We start from the raw sequence: 25,533 nt of genomic DNA on the forward strand, positions 1-25,533 counted from the left end.
TCCCATTGTTGAGTATTGATCACTCTAGTGAGTGCTGTCAAACATTTTATACCGATGATTTTTTTTTTTTTTTTTTTTTTAATATGACTGATAAGTCAGTCTCAATCACTGATGAGAAATTAATTTGCCTTGGCCAGGTCAGTTGTCTGGACTGGAGAAATGAATCCAAATTTGTGCATCTAATTCTTGTTTTTTAAAGTCTATGCTATACAGTCCTTCCAATATAGGGAAAAAATGTTAAAAGGAATCATGATATTCATGCCCATTTGGAGTTTATGTAAACAAAAATATAGTAACTAAATCTTTAGTATTTTTGCAGTTGAAGAATGAAGGAAGTATGAATGCTAGTTAAAGTTAAATGTAGGTCTTATCTCACATTGCAGCTGTTCACTGCCAATGACAAAGTGAGAAATTTATGCGAGCAGCAAGTGGGAGACGATCTCGCTTTGCCAAGCACATTCAACATAGGCAGGTGTACTGTCACCTGTTACTACAGCAACCAGCAGGTTTCGGTGTCAACACAGAAAGCTGCTACCTCAGCTGCAGGACAGGTAAGTATAGCTTTAAGGTAACTGGAAAAAGTACTGTTATATGTTAAAGCTAATTGTGTGAATTGGTTTCTATTTATAGTGTAAGCAGTTTTGGAAGGGTATAATGCACTTGGCTTTGTAATGGACGCTACAGACAAAAATTATACATAGGTATTAAAACTCGTTTTGCCTAGACAACTAATCAGGCTTGTTACACTACTTGGAAAAAGCCATTAGTCATTCCTCATGCGTTATGTTTTGCTTCCACACTGTCAGACTTTCGGTTGTTTTTCAAAAGTGATTTCAAGCAGTAGTTGTAGTAATAAAGAAAGGGAAAAGTCGACGTAGATCTGACTCATGACCTATCAGAAACGGTCTTAGTGGAAAAGATGTCAAGAAGTTATTTTTTTTAGGAAGTGAAACGAGGAGAAAAGAATCTGAGTTTGGAATTTTTAAGCTGACAGCATCAACTGTATGTACAGTAAAGGTCATCAGGGAGGTGCAACAGTTAGTGTCTACAGCATCAGTAAAACATCTGTAGAGCTGTCATTGTTTGGCGCCATTTCAGCCAGCGTTGTTGGAGATCTTTAAAAGAACCGACTCAATTATGAACACAGGAAAGTATTGTCAGGCTTTGATCCATCATGCATTATCATGGAAAGCATGTGATTGGCAACAGCTTGATTTTTCAAGATGGTAGTGATCTCTGTCAGTGAAGTAAAAGCGTACCTGGATAGAAAAACATTATTAAAAACTATATCAACATTATTGAAGCATTGCAGGATCATCTTGATAGAAAATGGAGCAAAAGTTAGCCAACATCTAAAGAAGAGCTTTGAATACCCTTCAAGAACACTGGAGAACTATACCAAAGTAACGATCATCCTAATGCTTTTATCCAGACATTGTATCGTCATCTTTAGGCAACTAAAAGTTATGAATCCCAAGCCGCTCAAGCATTTCAGCTTCATCTAAGACTACCATTATGATAATGATCGACCAGAACTACTGACAAATGTGCTGTCTCAGATATAAAAGTATGTGGTTGTAATTGAGAAACTCTCTTTTGTTACAACTGAATCATTTTAGCAGCAAAGCGTTCTCCCAGTTGCATAAAGTGTTTCCATGGCGACTCGGATACAGCAGTTGGCTCAACCCAAACCAAACAGACTAAGATATCCAGACCGGTAGGTCTGAATCGCACCCTTTAACGAAGCTCTCTGTCTTTGTCGCCTTCTTTTTCACAAATGGGCTCTTTTCTGTTTTTCAGTCGGTCTGTTTACTGGCTGGATAAGCTTCCACCAGAAAGGAGCGGATTAACCACTAAAATTGGTCTGTGTACCAATCGTTTCCTTTTTTCTTCTCTTGGCAAACTTGATCTTTGCTGCCTTTTTGTAACACCATGCATAATTGTTATTTTGTTTTCAACAGAGTTAACCCCCCGCTGGTCGGACTTGTGCATAAGTAGAAAGTTCTACAATCAAGTCACGTAAATATAATAGACTTCTAATAAATGCGCGACCCATTTTGGGCAGTTTCTTAATAACTTTATGGGGGTTTTTTTTCAGAAACATTTATGTGCTCTTATACGTACGATATGAGTCAGTTTTCTAGTTTCTTGTTCCTTTTTTTTTTTTAAAGTTTTTAATGTTAGATTTTCGCACAGCTTTGTCACCCTGTCCCCATTAAGATCTTATGTTGTACTAATATTATTAGCAAGATCCAGTAAACCAAGATAAGAAACTTGTTTGATTGGATTCAAGTGATGAAACTTTCATCATCAGTGTTTGCAATCAGACCTCTCAGAATTTTCTGTGTGCACATCTGCAGCAGAGTAAAGTGCAGACCTTCATGAAGCCTGAAGCTTCTGAAGCCTTCCCTTTAGAGACATAACAAGAAAACCTATTTATTGTAATTTTCTTGCCACTACACATGTCACAAACAAACACGTCAAATTAGGCAGTAGCTAAACTGTACCTGCAAGACCTTTTTTTTTTTTTAAAGCTCTCTCCATCTTTATGTCCTTCCTCAGAATTTCTCCCATATGGCAGGTCAGTGAATGGGCTCTTAAGGCCGTCCCATCCAAACGGGTGTGTCATCTGGCTCAACCTCGGGCGCCTGCAGCTGGTTGGCAGCCCGCCTGCCCGTTGTCGGTCCCTGTGAGTAACACAAACTATTTCCTGAGAGAAAACAAATATGTGGTGCATTGTTAGATGACTGCTAGTTTACCATACCTGCCACAAAGTCTTTTAAACTCCACAGCCTACTGTGTTAGTTAGGCCAGAATGTCCGGTATTTAAAGCGCCAAAACTTGAAAATATATTATATAATTATATTATAACTTTCAACAGAGCCATCTTGTGTTTTTTACTGGTTTTGTATTCTGAAAGCATGAATAGGTCCAGGTGTTTTGTGGTTGGCTTTGACTTTCCCTTCAAGGAAGGTTAGGATGATCAAAGTTAATAACTTCCCTAATCCTGAGACATGTGATTGCCTGTACATCCTTTCAACTTAATTTATCTAATTAGGCGTGGTGTGATACATTTCAATTTAAAGTGTGTGACATGACTATAAATCCATGTTTCATATGGACAGGATGAAAAATACCTGACTGACACCATTCTTCTTTGTGTTTAATAGGCTTATTTACAAATTTGATTCCAGGTAAGCACACAGACAGCTGTTGCCACTTCACGGATCTGCCAGCTCGCCCAGCCAAAGCGAAGGCAGGTTCTGGAGAAATCCAGGCACGAATCTAAACATGTACAAGTAATCCACCTGCCCTCTAAAGCATCTCCACACATAGAGCTACTCGCCAGTAAGCCTATTTTTTTCCACCATGCAATTTTCACCTGCTTGCTTCTTTGCTTGTCTAGGCTCTCAGTCACCCAGGTAAAGGTTCTCTAGAGAGCTTGAAATAAAGGCAACTGGACTTCTTTAGGTTACTGAAGTAGCTCCACTTCTTGTCCGTGGGGGTTCGTCTGAATACAAATTTGTTTTTAGAATTGAGTTGCTTTTTTTTTTTTTTCTTCTTCAAGCTGTCTAGACTTTTTGCATGTGTTTAAACTTGTATTGTCTGCTAGTTGACACAATCACCTTTGTTGCCCTAGCTCCGAAGAATGACCACCCCGAGTTCAAAGGAGACCGCCCAGTGTGCTGGTCCGTTTCCAAAGCTGCAAAGAGCTACATAACCAGCCAAAGACTTCTTGATCTGTCCAGTCCTAAAGAGAGGAAGGCTCTGTATGAGGGATATGACCCATACACGATCAGCCGGGGAGCCCGATCAGCCAGCCCCTCTCCCAGAATACAACAGCTCTGTTTGCCTCTGTCTCGCAAATGCAGCTCAGAGTAAGAGCAGTGACGGCAAACACCGGTCCCCAGAGAGCTGTTGATTGTTCCATTTTCCTTGCCGAAGACTGTAATCGTGATGAAGTGTTTTCCTTGTGAAATAATGACTAAGCTTTGTTATTTGTTCTGCTGCGCGAATAGCTATGCACATAAGTAAAAGACTACTGCAACATCTTAGTGTTTAAGCCCTTGGATATTTGCCACTGTGGACTTACTGTATTAACTGAAGATTTCCTGATTTTACCCGTCTAATTTTTGCCAGGATAAAGCTGCTGTTAAGTGTAATTATTCTCCTTATTTTCCTTAAAAACATGCTTGTGTGTGAAATATCTTTTTTAAAGACTATTGTTGTGCATCTTTGGTAATGATGAACAACATGCTTAATTGCAGGTTGATTAGACCAACTGGGGGGATATTCTTACCCACAGATGAAGTTTCTTTGTGATATTATGCAGCACATATCCTGTAGTACATCCTTCACGTCTTAATTGCTTTTATAGTTATTGTTAACACAAGCCCCATGCGTCAGTTTTACACACTGCAGACTAATTTCGAGGCTAAGAAAGGTAATAGCTGAAAGGAAACGATTGTTATTATTATAGTGCAGATGCGCCTAATGGTTTTGGAGTAGTTTCTGTGTAAATTGGCCACAACATAGAATGCGGGAAAGTGAAACCTGGTTTTTTTTTTCGTTATAGAAAAAGTTATGAGTTATTTGTGACGTGTAAATGTCATGTAGGCTATATAAAAGTGACCGTTTGGGGGGACCTCGATCCGCAGTTAGGCAACCGCACGCCACACATTGGGCACGGAGTGGGGCGGTACTGGTGTGTTTACTTCGAGGTGACAAGCGGCAGATTTTGCGCAATCGCTGTAGATGAACTCTACGAGACGGGTATCATTCGGGCATAATCCGGTAAGAGGAGTTCGGATTTTGACATTTTGCAGCCGCTCGTTTCGTTTCATGAATTGCAACTTTGGTTGAAACTCACATAGTGCATGTTTGTTCTGCTGTTTAACGTGATTAACGCTTCAGTAAGCAAACAGAAAAACAACCTGTCAAGCTGCTCAAGCGTTAGCGGTTTGTTGACGAGAAAATCTGCTACCACAATTCTTAATGAGTGATTAAAAGTGATTGTTGCTTTATTCCTTGAGCTCTCATTGGTGCTTTCGCGCATCGTTATTAGTGAGTTGGTTGAGAAGTCGGCTTTTTCAGTTTGAAAAAAAAAATCGCCCATTATTTGCAAATTTCGAGTTCACTTCGTTGCGATGTTTTACCCAAATCTATTTTGACCAGCTGGTCAAAAACAAAGAAGAAAAACAAAAAGCATCGTAACCATTTCGCTATAACGCATTTTAAATTAAATTAAATAAATGTGGAAAGTGATCAAGAATGACCAGAAAGCCAAAGTGCTCCAGCTGTTACTGTCCTGTTGTGAACCTGCTGAGTTACAATAGAAACAGATCGCGAGAGCCCATCAAATAAAAACTGGAGTAACAGTGATCCAATAAAAAAAATTTATTGGGGTCATCCTGTAGTTCAGTGATTCGTTTATATGCATAATAATAATAATAATAATAATAAAAAGGAACACTTGAGCAATGTTTAACTCTGACTAACTTCCAACCTTCAAAGATTTGATTATTTTGATTTCTACTGAACTTGTTTTATCATTTTGTTTTGATTAATAAAGATCCAGTGTGTGACTTAAGAATTTCGTGATTTTTTTTCTTCAATATATTTAAAGCATTTTACGTCTATTAATGTTATTCGTGCAAAGGTGGAATACTTGAAAGCTACATCATTTCTGTGTTTAGAAGCACTAAACACAGTAAATCAGCGAATAGTTTATAATCTTCTATATATTACACACTGTGCTTTAGCTGAAATTAAGCTTCCTTTAAATAATTAAATTAAATAATCAAACTGTTTTATGAACCCAAAACAAGTTGCATCTAAAACTCTCAGTCACTGTCTCCTCAATCTAAAACTATGAATCTAGCACAAATGTAACTTTAGATTTCAGAGTGAAGTTTGTTATGGGCGATTCTGATTGGCACCTTTTTGCACATAAAAGTTCTGATATTAGTGCATTAATAAATGTATAAAGTTCACAATGTTTTTAAAGCACAATATCTGGGCCATTGCTTACTGCAACGACCCTTGACTCAGGCTGCTATGTATGCAGATACCAATATATCAGATTGTGAGAGATGTATTAGATGGGCTATAATGATAATCCATTTTAAAATGCTGTTTTCTATTCTGACTTTAAATAACCAAAAAATCTGGAGTGGCTTTGTATTGGTGTGCGCCAACACACTGAGTAAGAGCTCCCACCCTGAGGGGAGCTTTGTTTTCTGTCAAGGGGAAAAGTCAGATGTCAAATTGTTTATTGTGATCGATCTAGTCACCACTTGCAAGCTTTCACAAACTTTAGAAAGTCACTTGCACAAACTGCTATGTGTCACATTGGTTGGTGCGTTTCCTATGGTGCAATGCCAAGGAACTCAAAGCAGTAAAAAAATGTTGTAGTGAAACCGTTTTTAACTTACAGAAATGCATTCAATGGAAATGATGTAATCTAACCACTAAAGCTATTCATTATCAGGCATCCTGTGCTGACACTTCACAAATCTTTTTAGCAATTTTGCGGAACAGCGTGCAGAGTCCTTGAAGAGTCCTTGATTTGCATGTAGCATGATGGGAGTGAGTGGGTGAAAAAGCAGTTGGTCTTCATGGAGCGGAGTCCAGCTGTGATGTGGACCTGGCTGCTGGGGGCTGGACTCGTCCTGGGTAATGTTTAACTTTGTTATCTTTCTGCTGTTTGTTATCATCCAGAGCAAGCTTTCAAACAATATGTGAGGATGTGCTGGTATTTCTGGAAGTGTCGTTAGTGGAACCGGGTAATAATTTGTTATTTAAATGACAGAATCTCACCAAGCATGAGAAAGTTACAACCACAACATGTCACACCACATCCCTCTACTTTCCTCCCAGGTTATTGTTTTTGGTTTTATACCACACAGTTTTGTTATTCTACTGTATAATAACCATATAACACCAATTAGCAGACAAGCTTATCAACAAGTGAGTGAATGCAGTGCTGCACAACATTTTGTTATTTCAGCCTGTGAAGACCAAAACACGGAGTGCGTAATTCGGCAAGCATTTGTCGGATGACTAGAAGCATGTCGTAAGTGGCACATTATTATCATTATTAACATAGGTGACAGGGGACTTCAATAGCAGTAAACCTCCTGTTGCAATGCAATGTTCCGCTTGCAAGACATTCACGAAAGTGCTACTTGCACTAATGCACACCCATCACACGAGCTCTGCCTATCAGCAGTGTCCTCCCCCAGCAGTGGAATGCATCCTGCCACTCCAGAAAAACAACTGAGGAACAGCTTGGAAACACAACTAAGAGCCCAAGGTGTTGAATCTCTCTGCAGTCTCCCCCTTAGCCCAGTCCACTCGACCATCTACACTGGAACTAGCCTGATCCATGCAGGCCCCAGTGTGTAACCCACTGGATTCAAAGGATCCCCGGTATACACCCTGAGGCCAGAAACTGCAGTTCAGCCCCAGATCCCCTATTTATGCATCATCGGTTTAAAGTTTTGCCTCTTTTTAGCTTTGATCTTGCAGTAGATTGGTGATTTTGAGACAGCTAAAAGACCCCAAATGTCAGCATTATCATCATTCTGAAGAAATCAGTCCACCTGTACCAGCATATGGTTATATTGGCTTACGACAGGTATACCCAGCAGGCAAAACAAGCTATGGCAGTAGGAGCCAAGAAAGGATATTGTTCCGTCTTGCCTGAACTACTGTTGTAACCTCAGGGAAAATAACTTATAAATGGCTGAAAGCTAATTAATTCCTCTCATCATCTCTTTTTCACCATCCCAAATTTGAAAACAGTGAGTCAGACTTGGGCAGTGGAGGTTTTGCATACCTGAGTCACATGAAAGCCTTTCTCTGCACTGTGTTCACACTCTGAGATGATAAAACAGTTGCGCTGATGCTTAAAATGTGTGTAGCCTCATTTTTTTTGAGCACACATAATCAATCAAAACTTCAAAAGAGACTGGCATCAGTATAAATCCTGCTAATAAGGATGAGTCTGCTTAATAAAGGTACCGCAAGGCACGAGTGCTGACATGCAACGACTGGCTCATAGATAAAAGGTCCTTATTTTAGTTAATTTTTTTAAAATCCACTTTTACCCACCTACACCACACAATAAACTAAAAACCACACTCATCCTTATCAATGAACTGCAACATGTGCTTTTCCATGTCATTAACTCCAGCCACTCTCAATTCTTCCAGTGTTTTGCATTACAACATCCACGGCCTTCCCCCGACCCCCTCGGCTAATCGGCTGTGTGTTCATACATCGAGTTAATGTCACCTGCCACTGGGAGCCCGGAGACACGCCAACAACGAAATACACTCTGCAGGTTGAGAAGATATCTAGGTGAGACAAAATGTTCTTTTACATAAAAAGAAAGACAAAGACATTTGAATAATATGTAGATAAGGAAAGTGAAAAAGAAACAACGTAAAAATCTATTTTTGTGATCATGATTTTAAGTATCTAATCAGAATCAGTTGTTAGGTTTAACACAATCGTTTGAAAAATGTTATACTACAGTATTTTAATTTTGGAAAGGCCATCACACACAAACCTTCAGTGTTGTTCTTCGGAGATCTGATGCCTGCAGCCTATAATTTACATCATTTTTCATATTCATCACCCTGTTGACTAGGTCTTTTGTTTCCCATTTGTTTTTTTCTTGTTCTTTCATTCACTCAAGTTCTCCCTTTTGATGTATAACATTGGTAGATTAACAATGTCCACTAACCCCATGAAAAGTCCAAAATACCACTCAGTATTTTTGAAGATGTATCTTTTTAAAAAATTTTTTTGAAATTGATCATTTTCCATGTCTAAAAAAACAGCTTTTCTCAATAAAAGAACTCGCTGTTGATGTCTTTTGGGGCAAGGGTGGCAAAGATGAAAAACCCTTACAAGTATCAGCTTTTGGCTACACGGAAAACCTTTTGTATTTTTAGTTTTTTAATCTTGCATCTTTATTCTACGCTGCAACAAAACATTCATAGTATAACAACATGAAAACATCAGGCATGTTATCATTAACCTCCAGGGGACTTAACACCTGAGCTCTGCTCAGCTTTACGGGGCTGTAAGGGAAAGTTTCAGGTCATTGTTTCACAGACTGACTCATAATTTTACTATTATGATGAACGCTTACTGCTCTTACCTGTCTTTCAGGCTACAACATGCAGCTGTTTGCAAAGAAAAAAATGCCAGTTAAAGAAACAAAAACGTATAGCTAAAAGCAAACTTATACAAGTGTGAATGTTGCACTTTTGCCAGGAGACCAGTAACAGATCTACAAGTAAGCGATAAAGCTTGTCCATAACTGCTAATTGCGCTTGTCGGTGCGTTCAGCACTTGTGTGCGCTGTCTGTGAGTGGAAAAGACAGATCAGTTATTGCAGGTTTAATTTGTTAAAGATTTGTGCTACTAATCATTCTGTATGAGTTTGCGTCACCAGTGCCAAATCCTTTATCACTGTTATTATTAAAGAGAGGTCGTTATTAGAAAGAGTTTGACAAACGGCTTTAATTTAATGTTTTAATGACTGTGAAATTCAACTTGAGAAATGGCTTTAGGTCCTTTAAAAATTTCTCTGCAGCTGCTGCTAAGCAGGAAGCAAACTGTCTGATACTGTCTTAGATGTAAGTTTGATATCTGTCATGGCAGGCTCAGTTTTGGGTTGCTTTTTTTTTTCATTGCATTTTTCTTCTCAGTGAGATGTTGCGTGTGCTGCTTGTCAACTTAACATTGATTTAGCAATCTGCAGTGTTTATCGGTGCCTGTGGTGGATTCAGAATGATCCATTTCAATGAGATTACCCAAGTCTCCGTTCAGCAGTGGTCCACCGTTGTGCTTTGGCACGCAGGCAGGTTTGCAAGTTGGAGCTGGTGTTGTTGTTTGATGGTAATTCATTGTGCCTATGCAAATCCTTTTGTGTGTAATCACCTTTGAAAATGACATCCGTGTGAGGCTTTGATGGGAGATTTGATATGCTTCGATGGTGGGAGACACACAGTTTCCACTTCCTCTGTGTTTTTTTTGTTCTAGTTTTTTTTTTTTAAATATATATATAGCTGATATTACTGTTCAAGATGTATGCAAAACTGTGAATTTGAACCTGAGCCTGACACAACATGTTTCTGTGTGGGTTTGTGGTTTTATGCCTTTTTTGGTACATCACTCTCTTTTCGTGTAGTAGCGCTCCGTTGACCTTGTAGGTGCATGTTTGTTTCTGTCAAAGTGCCAACAGGTCTGCAAAAAAGACATACACCTGCACCACGCATGAAACCACCTGCACAATAGGACTTAATGGTTCAACTTCAAGGATTGACTTTTGCATCACAGTCACAGCACACGGTGGAAGCGAGAGCTTTTCATCGCACCCTCGATGTCAGCCCGGCAGGACAGAAGGTACGGTAGTTTTGCTTTCCCTTTGCTTATCCCATCTCATCGCTCATGCCTCACGTCTCTCTTCCCATATTTCTCAGTGATGCTGCCTCCAGCCATCCTGAACAACGTAACAGAAGTTCGTGGTTCTCCTCAGTGTCTGAATGTAACTTGGAGCCGCGTATCATCGGACTTTCCTGTGTCTAACAATGAAATCCAGCAGGGACATCTGAATTCACAAATTGAAACAGTGACTGAGCAGGTGAGCCGCTACTATAACTGCATGCACATGCAGAAATAACACGTTCATTCATTTTCACACCTGCAGAAACCAAAATTTCACACATCCTGTTTTCTTCCTCTTCAGCACCACTTCTGTGTTTAGAATGTTACATTTTTAAGTAGCAGAACGTAGGAAAAAAAAGTACAAGACTTTGTTGGAAAGCATAATAAGTCACTTTAAATATTTACTGATATTAAATTGTTTCACAGAACATCAGACTGTATGTATTGCATCTTCACAACCTCATTCTTTTTTGTTTTTGCTATACAGCTTGATTTTCAGATCAGAAATGTGACAATGGAAGGCTACTCTGTCCTGGTTTGTCACCTTAGACCTGATACAGAATACACCATCAGGCTTCGCCACCGTTACCGTGGCCCTGCAAGTCCATGGAGCATGTGGAGCAAAGCACTTCAGGGAAGGACAGCAGAAGATGGTGAGAGGAAATGGTTGCTATGCTTCTGCTTAAATCCACTGTTGAATCCTAGTAATAATGATAACTAAAGGAAGATTATAAAAACAATCATAAGGGGAGGAAAAGACCCCTTTTAAATAATTATTTTCCATCTATTAACCACTCATCTTGGTTGTGGTAGCACGACAACTCCATCCCTACATATAATAATAATAATAATAATAATGGATTGCATTTATATAGCGCTTTGCGGGGCCCTGAAAGCGCTGTACAATTCCACTATTCATTCACTCTCACATTCACACACTGGTGGAGGCAGCTACAGTTGTAGCCACAGCTGCCCTGGGGCAGACTGACAGAAGCGAGGCTGCCATATCGCGCCATCGGCCCCTCTGGCCAACACCAGTAGGCGGTAGGTGAAGTGTCTTGCCCAAGGACACAACGAAAATATATATATATATATAAAAAAAAACACCCAGCACGCCCCTGCGGGCGGTTTATCCTTCAAGCTCGGGTCCTCTACCAGAGGCCTGGGAGCTTGAGGGTCCTGCGCAGTATCTTAGCTGTTCCCAGGACTGCGCTCTTCTGGACAGAGATCTCCGATGTTATTCCCGGGATCTGCTGGAGCCACTCGCCTAGCTTGGGAGTCACCGCACCTAGAGCTCCGATTACCACGGGGACCACCGTTACCTTCACCCTCCACATCCTCTCGAGCTCTTCTCTGAGCCCTTGGTATTTCTCCAGCTTCTCGTGTTCCTTCTTCCTGATATTGCTGTCATTCGGAACCGCTACATCGATCACTACGGCCGTCTTCTTCTGTTTGTCTACCACCACTATGTCCGGTTGGTTAGCCACCACCATTTTGTCCGTCTGTATCTGGAAGTCCCACAGGATCTTAGCTCGGTCATTCTCCACCACCCTTGGGGGCATCTCCCATTTTGACCTCGGGACTTCCAGATTATACTCGGCACAGATGTTCCTGTACACTATGCCGGCCACTTGGTTATGGCGTTCCATGTATGCCTTGCCTGCTAGCATCTTGCACCCTGCTGTTATGTGCTGGATTGTCTCTGGGGCATCTTTACACAGCCTGCACCTGGGGTCTTGCCTGGTGTGATAGACCCCAGCCTCTATGGATCTTGTGCTCAGAGCTTGTTCTTGTGCTGCCATGATTAGTGCCTCTGTGCTGTCTTTCAGTCCAGCTTTGTCCAGCCACTGGTAGGATTTCTGGATATCAGCCACCTCCTCTATCTGCCGGTGGTACATACCGTGCAGGGGCCTGTCCTTCCATGATGGTTCCTCGTCTCCCTCCTCTTTCTTGGGTTTCTGCTGCCTGAGGTATTCACTGAGCACTCGGTCAGTTGGGGCATATATATATATATATATATATATATAGCGTAGTGGTTAGGGTTAGGGTAGTGGTTATATATATATATATACTACCACTATATATATGTACACATATATATATATATATATATATATATATATATATATATATATATATATATATATATATATATATATATGTATATATATATATATATATATATATATATATATATATATATATATATATGTATATATATATATATATATATATATATATATATATATATATGTATATGTATATATATATATATATATATATGTGTATATATATATATATATATATATATGTATATATATATATGTATATATATATATATATATGTGTGTATATATATATATATATATATATATATATATATATATATATATATATATATATATATATATATATATGTATATATATATATATATATATATATATGTATATGTGTGTGTATATATATGTGTATATATATATATAAACTGGGAAGGATATTCTCTTCCCAGTTGCATACGTTTAAAAAAATGTCCTTATCAATTAATCATATTGCCTTGTTTTCCATTCAGTGCTTCCTCAGCACAGCTTGCTCTTTTCTACTCTCCTGGAGCACTCAAAGTGCTTTATACAACATGCACCCATTCAAGAAAGCACTTTTTCTATGCATTTTCTATCCATTCACACTCCGATGGATGGAGGTTAGTGGGGGTTAGTATCTTGCCAGCCAGGGATCAAACCACCAACCTTTCGATTAGTACATGACCTGTTCTACCGAATGAGCTACAGCAACCCCACTCAGTCAGTCCAAAAACCAAATGTGGACCAGCTACACAAACCTAGATGAACCTTCTAGAATCTTTTCGTGTGTTCCTCATTTCAAATGCATTCATATGCTTTTTTACGCTCTAGTCTATTCTATGGACAGTGGGAAGCTGTCAGAAAACAAAGATGCAGAGAGACGGTTATTATTCATTTATTTATATTTGTCTTTCAGTACCAATTTCCAGGTCAGCGACGTGCAATCATTTTTTGAGATGTTTGACTCTACCTAACATGTAAATGGTGGACCAGCTGCCACTCAAATAAACCAACCAACCCTCAGTACCATGACCTAGAATGAATACTTGGGACCGCTGTCTATGCCAGCTTCCAGGCTCTGTTTCTGAACTAGATTTGATTATGTGGCAAAAATAACAGTGAAGACAGCTATGTGTTAAAGACATCATAGACACAGTTCAAATAAACTGTAGTATCACATCCGTCATGTCTCCCACCTGTGTTGTTATGTGTCAGCAATTGCTGACACATATGGCAAAGAGCTAGATCATTCCTTAACAGGAAGCACCCCTGCTGTAGAAGACAAATCTGAAATTGTTCACTGCCAGCAGGTAGGTTCACTGTGTCCCTCGATGTTCTGGTGGATCTCATTCAAATTATTTTTGTATGTTTTCCCCTCTTTTCGCCTATCAGCTCCATCTGCAGCACCAGTATTCTGGAGACGAGTGAAACAAAATCACAGGAATGGATGGAGACTCGTCTCTCTGCTTTGGAAGGTATGTGTGTGTGTGTTGAATTGCATGGGAGTTTGAGCTCGCTAGTTTAATATCTTATGACTATCACTCTGAGCTTTACCGTTTAATAATCTTTGGGATTCAATTTGTTTTTAATCACCATTCCACCCTTACGCTGTCTCTAATTTCTTTTATGTCTCCCTAAACTTACTCGTTTATTGCATTTAAGTTTGATTCAGGTTTAGAGTAAGACTGAGACAGCCGGAGAAAACGGAGAGAGAATTTAAAAATCTGTGTTTATATAACAGGATTGCTTAATTAAAATCTCAGTAATATTACATCGCTTTGAGTCACTGCTTTCTCTTTCTGTTTTTAGCCCTTACCTCATTTTCTGGCCAATGGCAAAATTATCTTTTACAACGTGACTTGCCAGACAGAAAGCACTCCGATCTTGAGTGATCATGGGAGTTGCAAATATTTGCACCATTTGAGTACATCCTGTAGCTTGCTCCTTCCTGCTGGGCGTTCCTTCTGCACTCTGACGGCCTCCACCTCTGCCGGCGTGTCACCAAAATCTAAGATTTTGCTGCATGGATCCTCTGAAACAGGTAGGCATCGCTGTTTAGTAAAAGATGACTTTCTGCATTATTATCATTATCTGATAATCACTGAAGTTGCACACAGTGGACCAAATGCACTTCTAATACATTGCCTTTGAGGATTATACTAAAAGTAACTTGTTAATTATTGGTCTCTGACAAATTTTCCAATTAAACATGACATGTTTATTGACATGCCATGGAAATGTCATGGATCCTACATGTTTCTAATAATGCGGTTCCTACTTATAATGACGACATTTGGCAGTTGGCTCCCACAAAAGGTTTTTGCAGAGTAGTTAAAAGATCTCTGTCCATATTTTTATCTGTAACACAAAGATGCCCGAGTTAGGAATGCCACCCCACCCATTATTTCTCTTTTCCCTATTCTTTCCAAGTTGTAGACCAGAGTATTCATGTTTCACTCAAAAGAGGCAACCACATAATTCAGTCTAATGAAATTTTTATTTATATAGAGCAAATTCACAATGACAGTTGCCTCAAGGTGCATTGTATTGCAGGGTAAAGATCACCTGCTGCGACCGGTTAGGTGAGAGGAAAGAGAAGAGAGCAGAGGGGAGGACAAAAGACACATTCTGGAAGAGAGCAACAGAGTTTAACAATCGCCAACAATTCATGCAATTGTTGTGCGTAAACACGGAGGGGGGGCTTCAGTGCATCACTGGAGCAGCCTGAGCCTATTGAAGTATAACTAAGGGATTAGGCAGCTGTCAAAGACTTGACAATCTGATTCTCAGTTGCTGAAATTGGACTTGTATAGATGGAATGTCCCCTCTTTAGCCTGAGCCTAGTACTTGAGGCCAAGTGATACCAGCTAGATATAGTTGGGCTCACTTCAACCCACAACTTGGGTTCAGGAACCAGTCTGCTAAAGAGGGGTTGGACTCTGGTGGGTATATATAGTTCAACGACTGCACGTTGGGGTTTTCCTCACTAAACGAGAAGGTTGATTCCCTGCGCCTTTGGGTCAGTCGAGCAGAGTACCTGGCCTTCTTCAGGTCCCTGACTGGAGTGCTGAAATGTGCCACAGCCGGAGACTTACTTGTCCTACTTGGGGACTTCAGAGCCCATATGGACACTGACAGTGTAACCTGGAGGATGTGAGTGGGAGGAACAGCCTGCCTGACCTGAACCTGAATTCAGGAAACAAAAATACTTAATAACGTGACACGCCAGATGTCATGCGGCTGATTCTTACTACAAAATAATAATAATAAAAATAATAACTATTTGTATAGGACTTTTAAAAACACAGAGTTTATATAATATAAACATGACACAATATAAACAGTATAAAGGAAAGACTGAATAGTGTGTTATTATCCATGTTTAAAAGAAACAGCAGACAAAGTTCTTTTGAGGAGCAAAGCATGACAGGGCCCAAAGAAGGTCTTTGAACCTTTCAAAGCCTTTTGGTGCATTTGTCATCCGCATTTGTTAAAAGTTAATTTGTCTGTCATAAAGAGATCTTTCATTGGCAGAAGGGCAGGTATTACACTAAAAGAAATCCTGTGAACAAATTAGACAGCAAACTGTACTAATAATGGTGCAGATACACCATTATTTACCGACACCATTGTTTAATCTGACTTTTGGTAATTTATGACATTATAAGGGACCAATATCAAACAAGAGACGCCAGAAAAAAAATTTAATGCACTAACAATTGTTTTTTAAATCCCGTGGTAGTCATCTTGTTCCTCCTCGCTCCACAGAGTCACCATCCCCATGCCACATTACTGCAACTCCTCTGAACGACAGTAGCTTGGAGGTTCGGTGGGTGGCTCTAACTGATGCATCTGTGAGCAGCTATGTGGTGGAGTGGTTTGCGGTGAGAGAGAAAAATAGCAGCACGCTATACTGGGAAGAGCTGAATCGCTACCAGACATCGCTGGTTATCACAGGTAATCCTGTAAAATACAACTCTGCCTGTTTAAAACTGCGGCGCCATCAATCTTAATATCCACTTATCAAGATGATGATTTATGAGGAAGACACAGAGCAGAGAAGTAAAGTGTATTTCACGTTTGATCTCTTTTCAGAGGGATTAAAGCCAATGGAGCGTTATGCTGTTTCTGTGAGAGCCGTGTATGGCGAACGAGGAGCGGGGAAAAACACAACGCTCTACACGTACACACGGCAAGGAAGTATGTAGTCTGTGCAACACTGCAGTTGTTTCATGCTGAGCTTTAAAGTAGCCTTTCAACCTCGATGTGATTGTTATTTGGCTTTTGAGGGTTGTGTATTTTTCTTACTGTGAAAAATACAGTAAGAAAAATAAAATACACAATGCTTCACAATTTCCCCATCGTGCGTGTGACTGCTACTCTCAAGGTCGTCTGTTAAAGATGAACTTTTTCTTTTTTTAAACGAATAATTTCGCAGACACAAGGGCGAATTTCAAGTTGGCTCAAGCTCCACCTCTTAAAAATGTTCTTGCAAATTAGTTCCTAATATTCAAAGTAATCCAACTAACAACTGAAGTAGACTCTTTTACAAAATTGTGCAATTCATGTGGACAATGAATGAATAGTAGAAATATATATAAATAGTTGAATGGCAGCATTGATGCTTAAGATGAGTTGCACTATAATCTCTGTGCATTATGAAAGCCAATGACTTCGTGTTGTATGTCATGAAAACCATCATCACGCCATTGCTGATAAGGATGGTAAGGCTAATTGCAACACAAACAAGTCACTTTTAGCTGCTGTTTTAATTCTTGTTTTTGTTGGCTGAATCTGTGTTGGTGCTGATTAAGTCATGACAGTGATCTAGTGAGCTCAACACAGCATATTTTTCATTAAAAATAAATAAATAAAAATCTCCCAGTCCACCTTTACATATAGATAGGGTGATTAGACCCCAACAAACTAAATGCGTAGCAACAACAATGTGCAAACAGTTTTTGGATGTAGGCAGATGTGTTATATTTGAATGTAGCTTTGGCTTACAATTTTATGGCATGCACACTTCATTTCACATTTTCCTTTCGTGCAAAATTAGAAAAATAACAATAGCAAAAAGGACAAAAACTCTGTTTTTCTGAAAATAGAGTTTCCATCAGATTCATTAAAATCTGCAAAGCTTGTGACTTTATGGTAATTTGCAACTTTCACTGATTGGCTTCACATTAGATAGGCTAAAACTTGATTTCATTATAATAAAAAGGCAGACATTAGAAAAGTGCATGTTCTGCAGAGCCAGTCAAAATGAGGGACATTGTCTCAAGATGCTGAACAGGGGTAAATGGACTGGTTCTTATACTCTATCTGAACACTCAAAGAGCTTTAAAAGAATAGAAATGCTGCGCACTGTCACGGAAGGAGGTCACCTACTCGTGGGCAAGATGATATCATCTCAGTTTCCTGGTGCAAACAATTTAATCAGATTGGATGGTGTTGGGAAATAAGGGTATAGCCTTTTTCTTACAACATGTGGTTTAGTTATCATCGCCATCATCGCACTGCCTGCTTTCGTTTCTGTCCGCACAGCACCCTCAGCTGGTATTGACGTAAAAGTGCAGCAGATCTCAGGCGGCATGGTGGAGCTCACCTGGAGTCCTGTACCTGTGGAGCTTCTTCGTGGTTTCCTCTGTAACTACACTCTGTACTACAGAACCAGAGACCAGCCCGCAAGGAGTGAGTCCCTGACACACATATGAAGACACACCTTTACTTTATACACAGCCGCACAAAAGTGATCAGCAACAAGATGAAAATGGCCTTACATAGTATCTGATTTTTGTTTCATTTCACTCCAACAAGCTGCAATTGTGTTTCAGTTTAACATCCAGCATCTACTTGGCAAACATAGATTTACTGATAATGGCAGACTTTTTCATGAACTTGGCACATTTTTAGTGACATTTCCAAACTATAATAGTAAAAAATGTTGTGAAATGTAACAGCATATCAACCATCAGGGTGATCATTTTTGCATTACTTTGGTTTGTGCAAATACTAAACCTACTAAACATCGGGATGTTTTTATTGTCACCATTAGCACGTTAGCATGCAGACATTTAGTCAAATCACCGCTGTGGCAGACTCCAGCTTCACAGGTGCTTTATATTGTAAAGACCCTATACTTGTTATTTTTAACAACTTCATCCCTGTAGAAATGAGTCAGCAGTTTATGAGTACTTCATTGTACAAAAAAAGAACGTGGTCCTGAGCAATAGTTCTCCATATTTGGCTGCAAATTGGCTGCTTTTTACAAATTTTAAGTTTGGTCCTATGTTTTTTTTATATTAATTTCTTTTTGGTATTGTTTCTCAAGCCATTTAATGCTTTTTTCCCCATTTCGTTATTTGAATGTAAAAAAAAAATGCCAAAGAAAACACAGTCATAAAATAATTTCTTTGCACCAACAAGGTGATCTCCTAAGAGGTATTAGCTGAAACTTTTGCATATTCTCAGAAAAAGGAGAGTGGGAGAGAAACCTTTGCATATTCTGGCATGATGTGCAGTGTGTCCTTGGGCATTTGAGGCAGCTGGACAAAGGAAGGACAAAAGAAGATGTGGCAGGCCAAAAAACCAAATGCTATCTACAGGAGATGAGCGGTATTAGTTTTGGTTCAACTGGTCATCAAATCATATTAAGAAGTTCAGGAGAGGTATAACAGTGAGTGTCAACAATCATCTGTAAAACACAGGAGGCTCTGTCACGGGTTGAGGCTGTATTTTAGCCCAATCTCAACGAGATTGATGAAATTACACAGAAACTTAAAGTCAGATTTTGATCTGCCTGGAAAGCATCTGATTAGGTGTCTTCATTTTGTCAATATGAGAAAAAAAAACCTCACACTGCCAGTGCAATATAAACATTCTTGGATAGAAACCCCCCCCCCCCCCCCCCCCCCCTCATAGTGGCTTCCCCAGAGCCCCGACCTCAACATTTACATAGATACTGTATTTCCATGTCTGTTTGCATATGTTTCAATAAATTGGTGCACCTGCTTCCCGTTTTGGTAGCAAAATAAAAAGAAATGAGGGGTAAGACTTTTTCACAGTACTGTAAACTACCATAATCACGAAACAGCCACTCTCGAATTTACACAGCAGAAACACGACTAACAATACTAAACCTTTACTATGCAGCAGTCTGAGCCACTTCATGTCCTCAGACTCATAAAAAACACGCTACGATGCAAAAGGATATGTGAAGCATAGATGAAAAACTACAGATTAAAAACATCATGCATTTTTTTTTAAACACCGCTTTATTAAAAGCAATCCTTTTGGAAGTGCAAGGTTAGACCGACTTGTCTTTGTTTTCCTTTGAGGATGAAGTTAACCGAGAGAAAAGGGGTAAAAGGCTTGATGTTTGTTTTTCCTTCCATTTGTTATGACTTGATGGATTGCCTGCCTTATCACATTTTGCCAATTATAGCTTCTCATGTTTATTTAGGTGTTTTTGTGCCTGGTCACGCTCGCAGCTACACGCTGCAGAATCTGTCACCCGGTAACTACGCCATCGTCATGCTGGCCAATACTGAGGCTGGTGCCGGAGAAACTGGGACCATGGCTAATGTGCACATACGTGAGGACAAACTTAAATGAACCTTAAAAGTAAAAAAAAAAAGAAAGCATAAAACACACACACACCTTTATATTTAACAACTTTATGTGTTTTTGAAGGCTCTGAGGACATCTCGGTAGTGATGTATGTGGTCGTTCCACTCGTGCTGACGATATTGGCACTGATACTGATGGCCTGCCTAGTACAGCATGGAATGTAAGATATCCATTTAAATATCTATCTTATACAAACATATAGCTATTGCATGCAAAGCCTTGAGATGAATTTTTACGTTTTTTATTTACTTATTTATTTATATTTTCTGTGATGTTTAGTGTGAAAGAGAAGCTGTGTAAAGATGTCCCTGATCCTTCCAACAGTAGCTTGTCCCACTGGGCCCCTAAAACTACCTTGGAGGTAAATCAGGTTTTTTCAGCCAATCACAATAAAACCAATAATCAATTGATCCTTCTTTCATGTATTGTTTGAGTTGCAAAAGCCTGACATTTGTTCTGTTTGTTCTATGGAGCTTACCGCTATTCAAAAGGGCAGACTTTATTGTACCAATCTGTGGCTGCAAATACTGTAAAGCAAATCACGGGTGTTAAATAATGTTTGATGAGAAAAAAAATATGCTGCCCAATTAGTTGAAAGTGAAAATACCCGTTGTCGATCCATTTTAAGGCTACTGTCAGTGGGAACCAAGCCACATAATGCAAAGTGCCAAGAACTGCAATTCCTCAGATGGCCACTTGAGGCTGTCTCCCAAAGTGGGTCATTGGAGCCAAGCTGATAAACTCTCTGGTCGGTCACTTGTGAATTCAGAATTCAGACAGAGAAAGCAGTCTGTGCTTTTTTGCCATTTTTACAGTTCTTGTTCGTTCTGTTTTAAAATTCTAAAGTACGGTGCTTAGCAGTGGCAGTGCAAAGAGCTTGGAATAGAGATAGCATGTCTGACTTCATTGCTTTTTCCCCCCACAGAGTATGAATCCTCTTGTGCTGCCGGAGAAGCCTGCAGTCAAATACTCTGAAGTCATTGTGCTTGGTGAGCTGGAGAACTCCAGCCTGGATCAGGACCACAGCTATCAGGGTGTCTGTAATCTGCGAACATATTCCAGTCTCCGGTCTCCACTTGACATTAGTAGATCAGGGAAAACATTAACCAGAAGGTCTGCAACTGATCTTTCCCCCTGCTGCTCAGATTACTCCAGTGTCATGTTATCCAGACCGCTCCAGAATACTCCCGGGCCTCTTGTGCACCTCTCCTGTGACCAGTACGACTGGCAGACAGCTAACGTCAATGATGCTAAGTTGCAGCTAGGTGGAGCCAGCGAGCCATCTCAGTCACAGCCCAAGGATGAACAGAAAACCTTGCATCATTTTCTGCAGCACCATCAGATCCCCGCTTCCTTCTCTGACTTAAGCAGTATATCTTCTTCCGCTGTTTTACCTTCTCACACAACAGAAATCAGTTCCCTCAAGCATCCTTTTTCTCAAAGCAGCTTTAACTCATTGATGCAGTCTAACAACATCCGTCATCCCAGTGATTCTTCAGATGATTTCACAACATCATTTTCACAGTTTCTCCCTTCTATCTTTGTGGATTTCTCCTACTGTCCTGTGGAGTGTGATCCTTACATTTCGTCAACGATTTAGTGTCACGAAAGGGAAGTACATAATATTTATTCATCAAAAATGTCATTATTGTGTTTTATTTATATGTAAAGACACATTCATGCATCCACCTTGTGCTTATCCAGTTGCCGGGGCGAGTGAGCATAGGACAAAAAGACAGGGTAAACCCAGTACAGGTCACCAGTCTAACCATTTACACTCATGGCAAGTTTAAAATCACCAATTAACCTAACCCCATACATATCTCTGGGAGTAAGCTGGAGTATCCAGAGAGAACATACAAGCTTCATACAGAAAGGGCCCAGGTAGCCAGTGGACTTTAATCCAAGGAACTTCTTTCTATGAGGCAAAAATGGAAACCACTGCACCACCTTGCTGTCTCCTAGTCATAAAATATGGAAAAAATGTTGTTGTTGTTTTTTAATTTTTGTAGTCAAATGATTTCAAAGTCAGGATGCAGTAACTGTAATTAGTAAGGTCGGCTGACAACAGTCCAGTTAACATTAGCCCCTTTCATGCAACTGGGAATTCTCCAATGATGGGAATGTTCTCAAGCTTTGGCTGGGGAATCTTTCCCATCAAAAAAGATGTGAACAGGAATCAGTTGCCATTGACATTTGACATTTAGGGAAATGCACTTATACGAGTTCTTCCTAAGAAGGAGATGAGAATGTGGATACCACTTTTCTACAGTAAATGTGAAGCTATACTCTGCAGAAGCATAGAAAGTGAAAACAGGGGGTAACAGCTGGCCTGGCTCTGTAAAGAACATCTTTTTTTATTTGACAAGATAAATATGAGCAGTCAAAGGGAGGATGGATTATTTATATATATATATGTAAACACACTCATTTGTGATTGGTTGGTTACTTTTTTGTATATGTTTTGAGGCATTATGAAGTTTTTTTTTCTCATCTTACTAATATACACGCCGCATGTTTTGGCTGTCAGTGCTGAGGAATGTTAACGCAAACTGCTCCCTGTATTTTAATGATGTTTGACTTGGCTGTTATTTTTCTATTTTTAGTGAAGTGATTTATTCTTGTTGCTTATATAGTTGAAATCAGGTATCTGAAAGCTTTATGTGTGTGCCTATGAAGAAGAAAAAAAGCATACACTCACTGGGCGCTCTTTTAGATACACAAGTTCAACTGGTTAGTCTATTTAGCCAGTTCGGTACATTTAGACACATAGATGATAATCTTCTGAAGCTCAAAGTGAGCATTAAAATGGGGAAGAAGGGAGATTCAAATGACTATGGTTATTGGTTTTAGGGTTGGGCTGGTGTGAGTATTTCCAAAACTGCTGATCTATTGAGATTTACAGAGAATGGTCCAGAGAAAAAGAAAAGCAAAGAAAATATCCAGTGAGCAGCAGTTCTCTAGGTAAAAATGCCTTGTTGATGCCAGAAGTCAGAGGATACTGGTCAGACTGCTTTGAGCTGACAGGAAGGCAACAGCAACTCAAATAGCCACTAATTAGAACCAAAAAGCATATATCTGAATGCGCAGATGTTACGCCTTGAAGTATGCATCATACCTCAGCAGAAGACCACATGCCGTGCCAAAATGTTGCCTAATCTGATGAGTTTTGTGAGATTCACATGGTAGCATCAGAATTTGGAGTAAGAAAGATAAAAACATGAATCATTCCTCCATTATATCAACAATTTAGCCTGGTCATGGTGGTCTTACGCTTTTTTTGGCACACTGCGCATTGTTTAATTACCACCTGAATATTGCTACTGACGACATCCATCCTTTTATGACCATCTTCTGGTGGCTGTGTCCAGAAAATAACATGCCGTGTCAGAAAACTGAAATCATCTCAAACTGATTCCTTGAACATAACAATTAGTTCACTGTACTTAAATGCCCTCTGGTCACATTCCAGTACCTCAGGACCTTCTATCACTGTGCCATTGAGAGCATCCTCACTGGATGCATCACCACCTGGTATGGCAACAGCACCGCCTACAACTGCAAAGCTCTCCAGCGAGTAGTGCGGTGCTCTGAACGGATAATTGGAGGTGAGCTTCCCTCCCTCCAAGACATCTACAGGAAGCGCTGCCTGAGGAAAGCGGGGAGGATCATCAAGGACTCCAGTCACCCCAGCCATAAACTGTTCAGACTGCTTCCATCAGGAAGGAGGTTCTGCAGCATCCGGTCCCGTACCAGCAGACTGAGAGACAGCTTCTTCCATCAGGCCATCAGACTGCTGAACACGTCATAGACACCTCAGCTTCACTACTGGAACTTCAACATTATGCACTCCACACTGTATATAAATGCCACTTGTTTTGCACATATTCAACTCTGTATATTTTATATATTTTATTATTATTATTATTATTATTATTATTATTATTATTTTTTTACTATTTAATTTGTAAAAATGTGTATACACACACACACACACACACACACACACACACACACACACACACACACACACATGTAGGAAAATATTTAGTATACACATCCAGAAATGCATACACTATTATATATTGTACATATATTTATTAGTTTCAGGTTGGCCATTCTTGTATTTTGCTCGTTTGTGTTGTTGTGTTTGCACATCTCTGTTGCTTGTGGGGCTCGCACACAAGAATTTCACTCGCATGTGCTGTGCCAGTGTGCCTGCACATGTGATGTGACAATAAAAGTGATTTGATTTGATTTGATTTGAGTAGAGAAGCTTTTGATGTAGTGGAATAAAAGATTAGCATCATTGGATGTGCAACCAACAAATCTGCAGCAGCTGTGTGATGCTCTCACGTCAGTATGGCCCAAAATGTTTCCAGCACTTTGTTGAATCTAAAGACCAAATGAGGCCTAACCCAGCACTAGCAAGGTGTATCTAATAAAGTGCCCAGTGAGTGTATATATATATCTATATCTGTCTATCTAAGTAGGAAGATATAGATTTAGTTATATATATAAAAAGGACTTGAACTAGTTATAAATACTGTGAACAAAGACTAACTAGACTGTCCATTAACAGCATTTCTTTCTGGTTTGTTACAGCTAGTCTAGACTCTTCTGCTACATGTTACCTATTTTCTGTTACACGCCTGCAGTTTGGAAAGTGGGCTCATGTTTTAAAAATGTACATGTCTCAGAGTCAGACCCCTCAAAATGCTGCTGCTGACTTGAGTTTATCGTTACAGTAGAATGAGCCATCTTTGTAACTGTGAATACTTCCGAGCTGAGTTTGTATTTGGTTTACATAATTTGTACGTTGTGAGAATTAAAATATCCACTTCAATGTATGAACCAGAATTTCAAGGGTAAAATATTAAATTTACTGTGTGCTAATTCTGTGTTTCGATTCATCACTCCAACAAAATATATATTATAGGCTATATATATATATATTCGTTTTCAGCAAACCACATTATAGTTACTGTAAAGGAATCTTTATTTAGTCTGTGTGTAAATTGTGTGTAAAATTAAAGAGACTAACTGAAATTCAGCCATTACGACAAGCAACGAAAGGCAAGAACATAAAAACAGAGATAAGAAAAACTTATTAGGGCCGAATTGTGAGATGGAAGCTTGTTCACATTAATGAAATTAATATTTAATTGTATACATTTTGATAATATAAATCACTCTGCAAGCAGCCTGCAAATCAAGCACGTGGTCAGAATTGTACACTTGTAACTATTTAAATAACAGCACTGTATCCTATTTTTGAAGCTGATTGTTGACGAGACAGCAGACACACCTCATCTGTGTCTTAAGGCTCAGGTGTGTGGAGACTTGAGCTGTTATAGT

The 25,533-nt window shown here is 39.5% G+C and overlaps 1 protein-coding gene across 2 annotated transcripts; it reads left to right on the forward strand.

The window, feature by feature from the left end:
- Positions 1–536: 536 nt before the first annotated feature.
- On the forward strand, positions 537–24,953 carry LOC308390061 (interleukin-31 receptor subunit alpha). Of its 2 annotated transcripts, XM_080871758.1 has the most exons (20): positions 537–1,717; positions 1,801–1,862; positions 1,962–2,019; positions 2,563–2,689; positions 3,171–3,348; positions 3,641–4,794; positions 6,525–6,675; positions 8,217–8,364; positions 10,253–10,422; positions 10,500–10,660; positions 10,952–11,117; positions 13,936–14,018; positions 14,353–14,584; positions 16,312–16,500; positions 16,639–16,743; positions 18,091–18,237; positions 20,009–20,140; positions 20,239–20,335; positions 20,455–20,536; positions 21,101–24,953. In XM_080871758.1, the coding sequence occupies exons 7-20, from the start codon at positions 6,618–6,620 to the stop codon at positions 21,773–21,775; spliced, it is 2,445 nt and encodes an 814-aa protein (XP_080727884.1). In that variant the 5' UTR covers positions 537–1,717; positions 1,801–1,862; positions 1,962–2,019; positions 2,563–2,689; positions 3,171–3,348; positions 3,641–4,794; positions 6,525–6,617; the 3' UTR covers positions 21,776–24,953. The 2 variants fall into 2 exon arrangements, with proteins under 2 accessions (XP_080727884.1, XP_080727885.1); XM_080871759.1 differs by having other exon boundaries at positions 2,563–4,794.
- The last annotated feature ends 580 nt before the right edge of the window (positions 24,954–25,533 follow it).

Source organism: Rhamphochromis sp. 'chilingali' (genome assembly GCF_963969265.1).
Source record: "Rhamphochromis sp. 'chilingali' genome assembly, chromosome: 21".
NCBI lineage: Eukaryota > Metazoa > Chordata > Actinopteri > Cichliformes > Cichlidae > Rhamphochromis > Rhamphochromis sp. 'chilingali'.

Excerpts from the sequence above, each read along its gene's own strand:
- LOC308390061 (XM_080871759.1), top strand. The coding sequence starts at position 6,618 with ATGGAGCGGAGTCCAGCTGTGATGTGGACCTGGCTGCTGGGGGCTGGA. Across the intron at positions 8,365-10,252 it reads CAGGTTGAGAAGATATCTAG|TGCCAACAGGTCTGCAAAAA; the intron begins GTGAGACAAAAT and ends TTTCTGTCAAAG. Across the intron at positions 16,501-16,638 it reads GACATCGCTGGTTATCACAG|AGGGATTAAAGCCAATGGAG; the intron begins GTAATCCTGTAA and ends ATCTCTTTTCAG.